At 42.6% G+C, this 9719-nt stretch overlaps 1 protein-coding gene across 1 annotated transcript in view; it reads right to left on the bottom strand.

The window, feature by feature from the left end:
- Nucleotides 1–4208: 4208 nt before the first annotated feature.
- The window catches only part of CUNH1orf35 (chromosome unknown C1orf35 homolog), a 15405-nt gene continuing 9894 nt past the window's right edge, over nt 4209–9719 (bottom strand). The window contains exons 6-9 of the mRNA XM_015814299.2: nt 9002–9074; nt 8811–8890; nt 7574–7750; nt 4209–4734 (exon numbers count right to left, since the gene is read on the bottom strand). Coding sequence (XP_015669785.1) covers nt 4473–4734; nt 7574–7750; nt 8811–8890; nt 9002–9074 — 592 coding nt within the window. The 3' untranslated portion in view covers nt 4209–4472. The remainder of the gene's footprint in view (nt 4735–7573; nt 7751–8810; nt 8891–9001; nt 9075–9719) is intronic.

Below are 9719 nucleotides of genomic sequence, written 5' to 3'. Positions count from 1 at the left end.
GCCCTAAACTGAGAGATATGCTTTATAAAAAAGACATCAATTGCACAGATTTATGGCCTCGCCAGTGCCCTCTTGTAAAGCAATTGAGTGAAAAGCATCCTTCGAAAGTACAGGACAGGGAGACACATATCAATTTTCTTGCAATTAAAAGCAAGAAAAAACAACCCAAAGTGATTTTTTTTCTGCTTTTCCAGTTTAAAAAAGAAAACATTTATCTTTTCCATGTTTTACGTTTTCCCTTTCTTTTCCTTTTTTCTTCTCTTTTTCTTCCTTTCTTTCCTTTCCCCTTCCTATCTTCTTTCCTCCCTTCTTCCATCTTTTTTCTCTTCTGTCCTACCTTCCTTGCTTCCACCCATCTTTTCTCCCCCTATCTTCCTTCTTTCTTTCCTTCCTTCGTTTCATCTTTTTTCCCTTCCTTCCTTCCATCTTTTCCCCCTATCTTCCTTCCATTTCTTTTTTCCCTTCCTATTTTTCTTTCCTTCCTCCCTCTCATCTTTTCTTCCCTTCCCATCTTCCTTCCTTCCTTTTCCCCTTCCTGTCTTTCCTTTCCTTCCTTCCTTTTCCCTTTCTTTTTTCCTCCCCTTCCTATCTTCCTTCTTTCCTTCCTCCCTTCTTTTTTCCTCCCTTCCTTCCTTCTTTCCATCCTTCCTTCCTTCCTTCCTCCTTCCCCTCCCTCTTTCCTTCCCTTTATTGGATTTTAATATGTTACTTTTACGGCCACCTGTTATTTTTCTCCATTTGATACATTGGTATTTCCCCCTCTCTCTACACACAAATTTTATTTTCTGATTTATTCCTTAATCGATGGATTAAATTTAGGGCTGCCCTTCTTGGGGTGGTTCCCTGCATTTTAAAAAAAGATGACATTAAAAAAAAGGAGAATATGAAAAGACTCCAGGCGTTTGGTGCAGACAATTAAAACTTCTTGAAAACTTTCATGGAAACATTCATTACAATGTTAACTCAAAATTAAAATTCATGTTCAAATTAAGTCAAGAACTAAATGAAGTTTGCACTGAATTTTAACAATTCAATTTTAATTAAAGGGAGCAATGTTCCAAATTTTCTCCAATTTTCCCCATTTTTGCAATCTCAGCCTGGATTGGAGCAAAACCAGTTTTAAATAATCTTTACCTGCCTGAAGGAACAGTTTTTGGAGGTGAATTCAAACCAGATCTAACTTGATGCAACTGTTATCTCAGAAAAGCCCAAAATTTCCATTATGTTAAGCAAGACAGTTCTTAAATGAGTTTTATCCCATTTTACAACCATTTTGCCACAGGGAAATCTGGCTTTTCCCATTGAATTTGCTTGTTAGAACATTGCAAAAGGGGGTCATACCACAAGAATTCTGCAACGGTCATAAGTATAAAAACTGGCATTTCAGTGCTGTTGTAACTATGGCCATTAAATAATTATTAAATTGAGGACTATCTGTAGATTGCCAGATTTAGCCTGCAACACTTTGGAGGACCAGAAGAGGGCAGCAAAAAGATACAAAAAACACAAAATATCTTCTTTTTAAAAAACCCTTTGCTGCCATCTAGTGGCCATCTGCAACAAAGATCTGATATTATTCCTAATACTTTTATCACATTAATACAGGTAATCCTCAACATACGGCCACAATTGAGCCCCCAATTTTATTTTATTTTGCTAAGTGAGACATTTATTAAGTGACTTTAGCCCCATTTTACAACCTTTCTCGCTACAGCTGTTAAGTGAATCGTGACAGTTGTTAAGTGATTAACAAGGTTGTTAAGTGAATCTGGGCCTTCCCCCATTGACTTTGCTTGTCAGAAGGTCGCAAAAGGGGATCACGTGACCCCAGGACGCTGTGACCGTCATAAGTATGAGTCAGTTGCCAAGCGTCTGAATTTTGATCAGACACTTGGGGATGTTCGGATGTTCCTAAGTGTGAAAAATGGCCATAAGTCACTTTTCTCAGTGCCGTTGTAATTTTGAATGGTCACTAAATGAAGCATTGTCCGTTGAGGACTACCTGTATTTCTCCATTTTTAATGGAGGAACAAACACAAGGTGGGAAACAACATAATAAGAGCCATTATAAGGGCTCTTCAAAAATCCAACATTTCTTCCCACTTTCTCTTCTCCAAGATCCACATTCTCCAGTACAGAAAATTATTACAGAATATTTTTTTATATATAAGTTTTTTGTGAAGGGGGGGCTACCACTCAGAAGGTCCCGCTATGGAGCCACTATAGATCAAACCCTTTGAGAACTACTAGCTCTATCCAATGTTTTGGGACTTCAATTCCCAAAATTCCTCAGCCAACCACATTGGTTAGGGAATTCTGGGAGTTGAAGTTCCACCCTTCTTAAAGCATGCCGGCTGGGGGATTCTGGGAGTTGAAGTCCTCCCCTCTTAAAGCATGCTGGCTGGTGAATTCTGAGAGTTGAAGTTGCTCATTTTAAAGTTGCCAAGGTTGTAAAACTCTGTTCTAGAGGACTCAAATTCTGTGTTGTTTCCCCAACAATCACTTTCGGTGACTTCAAAAGAAAACCACTGCACAAAAACGAGGAAAAGGAGAAATTTGTGGCTGAATTGGCAGTGTGGTTGCCCACTTCTATCCACACAAAACTTTTGAGGACATTGCAACAGATGTGCCAGAAACCGAAGCCGAATGGATGAAGATATTGTGTGCAAATGCCCCCAAATGCACCTACAGTTAGCAACTGATAAGAACTTAGCTATCTGTTTTCTCCCAGGAAGTGCCAAGATGCCAGTCCTCATGAAGGTGCACAGTCCTTTTTTCCTAATATGGAACTCCAATTGCCTTCAGGGTTGGATTGATCAGTAAGACCACTATTCACGTAGAAGACATATAAAGGTAGTCCTCAACTTACGACCACAATGGAGCCCAAAATTTCCATTGCTGAGAGACAGTTGTTAAATGGGTTTTGCCCCATTTTACAACCTTTCTTGCCACAGAATCACTGCAGTTGTTAAGTTAGTCACACAGTTGTTAAGTGAGTCCGGCTTCCCCCATTGACTTTGCTTGACAGAAGGTCGCAACAGAGGATCATGTGACCCCAGGACTCTGCAACCGACATAAATACCAGTCAGTTGCCAATTGTCTGAATTTTGACCACGGGGATGTCACAATGGTTGTAAAGTTGTCAAATAGCCACTAAACGAATGGTTGTTAAGTCGAGGACTCCCTGTAATTAAATTCTCTTTGAATTCTGAGGATGGTTGAGGTCCCCCTTTCAAAGGGATTTGAGTTTGTAAATTGCAAAAGGGTTCAAAATTTCTCAGTTACAAAGGGGTTTGTAATTTCTAAATGGCAAAGAGATTTGAATTTGTAAGCTGCAAAAGCGTTTCTAATTTCTAAATCGCAAATGGATTGGTAATTTCTAAATCGCAAAGGGGTTCAAAATTTCTAAATTGCAAAGAGGTTTGAATTTGTAAGCTGCAAAAGCTTTTGTAATTTCTAAATCGCAAGTGGGTTTGTAATTTCTAAATTGCAAAGGGCTTTTGAATTTGTAAACTGCAAAGAGATTTGTCATTTTTAAATTTCAAAGGGGTTCAGAATTTATAAATTGCAGAACGAAGCAGCCTTAAAATTGGCAGTGATGCGGCCTGTTGGAAAAAAATAAGCCAAGATAATTAACACCTTGAAGACTAAATATATTTATACTTTGCTGTTTTCCATAACCCTCAGCCTATTTCTTCTGGAGTTGGCATAATTCCCCAAAATTCCTGGATCTAAGAAAAATCGCAGCCAGAGTATAGCTGGGAAGAGACATCAGTGGCCAACACCTTGCATTCTCGCCAAAAGGGATGAAGATGCTGAGCTGATCCCAATGATTCAGTTTAATGACAATATCTGTAATTAATCTGTTCTGTAATTACAAGACCCGTGGTTGCTTCTGAAATCGGCCGACGGTCGCGACGACACAAAAGAAACAAACAAACAACCCCATAATCTGTTTGCATTCCTCTGTCTTTGGTTTGGCCTGATGAATTTCAGAAGCGGATTTTTGCAATCTGAAAGTATCTCCTTGTTTGGGATGTACCTGATTCCCAATCTCCGATGTTTGGAAATCAGCGTCCTATTGCTTTTTTCTTTGAAAAAAATTAAATTCTGCACAATTGATCAGGAGTGGACGCTTTCTTTTCATCAATCTGGGGAAGAAGTAAAAAAAAAAAAAAAAAGGAAAACCAAAACTTCAAATAATTTTCTATTTTGGGCCCGCCATTTGTAAACGATCAACTTCTGCTGACCGGTAAACATAAATTTTGTGTTCGTTAAAAGTTCAGGATCCTTTTGAACAACAACAACAACAAAAAAGACCTTTTTGGGGCAGCGGTAACAACGGACGGAGGGAAATCAACGTCCCGCCTAGGAAAAGGATACGGAATTTTGCATCAAACTAGAATCTGTTTCCGCTTTAGGATCAAAGTAACGACATGATGGGAAACTCTGGTTTGTTTTACAAGGAGGGGTCAATTGTCTGAATCCGTGTCATGCCGCCTTTTAGCGGGAGTGGATTTTAAGGATTCATCCCATGTCCGTTTCCGGGACTCTGAAGTTCTGCCTCCGGAAAACGAGGACTGGGTATAACTTCGATGTCGGTACTCCTTTTTCTGCTTGGAGGGAGGCGTCGGAGTTGTGTTGCGTTCATACCGGTAGGAGTGTGGGTGTGATGCTCGGGCCGGGGATGAGGGTTTGTCACTCCGGCTAGGATCCAGAGAGGACTTCTGTTTCCTGTGAATAGCAACAATGGCGAAATCAGGCAATGCAATTCGCAGAATGGACGCCAGCCCCGCGAGGTAGACCACACTAAGAAAACGACATCATGGAGGCTAAGGCTACTTTTATGATTAAAATTATACGAGAAAATGATTAAAAAACATACAGATATTAAGCCAGAATTATTTTTGTTAGGCATAATTGTAGGAAATTATGAGAAAGAGTGTATATATTTAATTTTTACATATATTAGCTGCAGCAAGAATTGTATGGGCTCAGCGTTGGAAAAATGAAGATTTACCAATGGAGGGTTAATTAAAAAAAATCTTTAAGAGTGTGCAGAAATGGATAGATTGACATTGAAATGAAAAAGAAAGAAGACTCAGTTTATTTTAGAAGATGAGATACCTTTTACCATTGGCTAGAAAAATGAGGCAGAGAGAAAGGAACTTAATATGTATTAGTAAGTTAAGTGTTGGAACCCAGACAATATGTTGCTGATAGAATATTAATAAAATTAATAATATATATTATACGTGTAATCCTCGACTTGACCACAGCTGAGCCCAATCTTGGACAGGACGCCAACCCTTCAAAGTAGACCAGACCAGACTGGGAAACCGACATCACGGAGGCTAATACTACTTTTATGATTAAAGTTATACAGGTAGTCCTCAACTTACGACCACCATTGAGCCCAAAATCTCTGAGGCAGTTGTTAAGTGAGTTGTGCCCCATTTTACAACCTTGCTTGCCACAGTTGTTAAGTGAATCACGTGGTTCCTAAGTGAATCGGGCTTCCCCATTGTTACAAGGTCACAAAAGGGGATCACGTGACCCCCCCAGGACACTGCGACCATCATCAATACGAGTCAGTTCCCAAGCATTTTGAACACGTGACCACGGGGGATGCTGCGACGGTCATGAGGCAAACGGTCATATGTGGTTTTATTCAGTACTGTTGTCAGTTTGAACGGTCGCTAATTGGATGGCTGTAAACCAAGGACTACTTGTAGTCAAAGAATTTTGCAAGGCTCTTTAAAAAAAAGTGTCTTGTCTAAGACGCTTTCTCGAATGACAGTTCTAGCCCAGACTCAAATTTATTTTATTTTAACGGTTGCCTCAGAGGCGACTCTGCTTCCTGCCTCTCAGAGCGACTGCTTCCATCCAGCATAAAGTAGTCCTCGACTTACGGCCATTTTTAGCGACCATTTGAAGTTACAACGGCACTGAAAAAAAGTGACTTACGAAAAGGTCCTCATTCTTGCAACCGTTGTGTAATCCCCACAACCCATGTAATGAAAATTTGGGCACTTGGCAACCGGCATATATTTAGGATGGTTGCATATATTTACGGGGTCCTGTGATCCCCATTTGCGACCTTCCCAGCTGGTTTCAATGGGGGAAGCTGGATTCATTTAATGACCATGTGGTTCATTTAACAATGGCAGCGATTTGCTTAACGAACGGCGGCAAAAATGATGAAATTGGGTAAAATTGACTCAACAACTAAGTTGCTCAGCAACGGAAATTCTGGTCTCTATTGCGGTTGTAAGTTGAGAACTAGTTGTGCTATACAGAGTGAGGAATGAGGGTAGAGGACACTTTCAAAGAGACATAACTGCAAAAATTCCTCTTTGGACTAGGTGGACTTCCACTCCCAGAATCCCCCAGCCACCTTGCTTTAAGATGGGTGGACTTCAACTCCCAGAATCCCTCAGCCACCTTGCTTTAAGATGGATGGACTTCAACTCCCAGAATCCCCCAGCCACCTTGCTTTAAGATGGATGGACTTCAACTCCCAGAATCCCCCAGCCACCTTGCTTTAAGATGGATGGACTTCAGCTCTCAGAATTCCTCAGCCAGCCATGCTTTAAGACAGGGCTTTTCAACCAGTGGTACGAGTACCACCTGTGGTACATTGGCACCTGGCAGGTGGTACGCGACCATCCTAGAAAAGTGGTAGTGGGGGAGGGGAATGAGCTGAACCGGTGGCAGCACCACACAAGCCTGAGCGAGAGACGGCTGGAGCTGCAGGGCTGTCAGGGCTCAGCGGAAGCGCCAGGATCAGTGCCAGGCTCCAGCCGATCAGCTGGAATGTTGCAGCATCTCCAGGGTCTTGTGATTTACATTCAGATGCTTGGCAACTGATTCATATTTATGACGGTCACAGTGTCCCAGGATCACGTGAAGTGACCAAAACCTGCTGCAACTACCCAGCAGACGGGGGGGGGGGGGGNCTCCAGGGTCTTGTGATTTACATTCAGATGCTTGGCAACTGATTCATATTTATGACGGTCACAGTGTCCCAGGATCACGTGAAGTGACCAAAACCTGCTGCAACTACCCAGCAGACGGGGGGGGGGGGGAAAAAAAACAAAAAAACCCCCACCCCACCCCCGCTGCAAATCCTCAACAGAAATGCTCACAACAATGAAAACCTCGGACAGGAGGAAGAGCACCGCGTGGTGGGCAGGCAGGTGTCTTGCTCGGCTGTGGCTGGGGGGGGCACTTTTTTCAGTGCCATTGTAACTTCGAACAGTCACTAAGCGAACTGTTGTAAGTCGAGGACTACCTGTACTTTATCACTTTTTTCCTTTTTTTTTTATGGTCATCAGGTTTTTGACCCCTGGCTAGGTGACTGATGGTACTCGGATGTTGCCATATCCTAAAAGTGGTACAATGGGTGAAAAGGTTGAAAAGCCCTGCTTTAAGAGAGGAGGACTTCAACTCCCAGAATTCCCTAGCCAGCATGCTTTAAGAGGGGAGGACTTCAACTCCCAGAATCCCTCAGCCAGCCATGCTTTGGGAAGGGTGGACTTCCACTCCCAGAACCCCCCATCTGGCGTGATACCTTTTCTCATTATTTGAAGTAGAATTGTCCAGTGAGGATGACTCTCTCTTCCTCTGGTGTTTTTCTTTCTCTTTCTTCTTCTTCTCTTTCTTTCTTTTCTTCTCTTTCTTCTCTTTCTTTTTCTCCTTTTTCTTTTTCTTCTGCTTCTCCCTTTTCGACTTCTTGACGACTCCGCTCCTGCCGGATAAATCAAGGAAAGACCATCCTCTTTCACATTGGTTTCTATTCCACCCAAAATATCCCCACTAGGCCAAAATGTTGCCCCAAGGGGTGAAGGGGGGGGTTTAGGCTCACGCAGGTCACAGGTAACAGTATGGCACCGCTAGTCCTCAAGTTACGACCACAATTGAGCCCAAAATCTCTGTTGCTAAGTGAGACATTTAAGTGGATTTTGCCCCACATTAAGACCTTTCTTGTCACGGCTATTTCACAAACACAGGTAGTCCTCGACTTACGACCACAATTCAGCCCCAAAATTTCCATTGCTAAGCCAGACAAATGTTAAGTGTGTTCTGCCCCATTTTATGACCTTCATTCCCACAGTGGTTAAGTGAATCACTGCAATTGTTAATTTAGCAACACGGTCGTTAAGTGAATCTGGCTTCCCCGCTTGATTTCATTTGTCAGAAGGTCGCAAAAGGGGATCACGTGACTCCCAGGGACACCGCCACCGTCATAAATATGAGTCAGTTGCCAAGCATCCCGATTTAGATCATCTCATAAAAGAGATATCTCTACATTACAGGTATTGTTTTAAATCATTGCAGGCACCTTATGCACGTCCTGCACTGCAGGGGGTCCTTGATTTATGACCACAGGGGAGCCCAGAATTTCTGTGGCTAAGCGAGTCAGTCGCGAAGTGAGTTTTGTTCCATTTTGCGACCTTCCTTCCTTGCTTAACCGTTGTTAAGTGAATTACTGCGGTTGCTAAGTGAATCACGCGGTTAAGTGAGACTAGCTTCCTGCTTGTCAGAAGGTCGCAAAAGGGGATCACGTGACCCCGGGACGCTGCAACACCGTCATAAATACGAGTCAGTAGCCAAGCACGTCTGAGTCTTGGCCACGTGACCATGAGGGATGCTGCGACAGTCGTAAAGTGTGAAAAACGGGCATAAGTCAGCTTTTATATTGCCCTGGTAGCTTTGAACGGTCACTAAGCGAAGTGTGGGTAAGTCGAGGACTGCCTGTAAATCCCTAAAATAAATTAAAAATATAATAAAATCGAGAGGGCCCTTACTCCAATATTGCGGCCTTGTTTTCCTCATCCAGCCTCTGTGGAGGGGTTGAGGGTTTGGCAGTCGTTGCCACTGGCTGATGCTGAAATTTGGGAGACAAAAACAGGAAACGGATCAAAAAATCCCGGACGGGACGGTCGTGAGGAGAGCAACGCTGGATTGGCCACAATGTTGTGCGGCCAACACAACTTACCGTAAACACGGAAAGGCCCAGCTTGGCGGCTTCTTTATCTTCCTTAGAAAACATCACCCTGGCGCCAGCATTCCTAAAAAAATTAAAACGGAATTAAAGACCAGAAAAGACTTTAATTTTTGCTTTCGGGTTAGGTCAAGTGTTTCTCAACCTTGACAATTTTAAGGCATGTGGACTTCAACTCCCAGAATTCCACAGCCAGCAATGCTGGCTGAGGAATTCTGGGAGTTGAAGCCCACATGCCTTAAAATTGTCAAGGTTGAGAAACACTGGAGGTGGTCATCCTTAAAAGGAAAATTTTGTTTTCCTTAAAAAAAACCACAGTCCTGCTAGGTGTATGTGTGTGTGGTGTGTGTGTGTGTGTAAACAGGATATATATATATATATTTAGAAAGAAAGAGGCTGCTGTGAAGAGCTATACAAAATGCATCCTTGCTAAAAATGTACAGGTAGTTCTTGACGTACAACCAGCAACTGTGAGAGGGACCTCGGAGTCCTAGTGGACAATCCCTTAAATAGGAGCCAGCCGTGTGCTGCAGCTGCCAAAACAGACAACACAGTGCTGGGCTGCATTAACAGAGGGATAGAATCAAGATCACGTGAAGTGTTAATACCACTTTACAAGGCCTTGGTAAGGCCACACTTGGAATACTGCATCCAGTTTTGGTCACCACGATGTAAAAAAGACGTTGAGACTCTAGAAAGAGTGCAGAGAAGA

Source organism: Protobothrops mucrosquamatus, unplaced genomic scaffold, assembly GCF_001527695.2.
Source record: "Protobothrops mucrosquamatus isolate PMUCROS unplaced genomic scaffold, P.Mucros_1.0 scaffold235, whole genome shotgun sequence".
Lineage (NCBI taxonomy): Eukaryota > Metazoa > Chordata > Lepidosauria > Squamata > Viperidae > Protobothrops > Protobothrops mucrosquamatus.
This window is presented reverse-complemented; position numbering and strand designations above follow the sequence as displayed.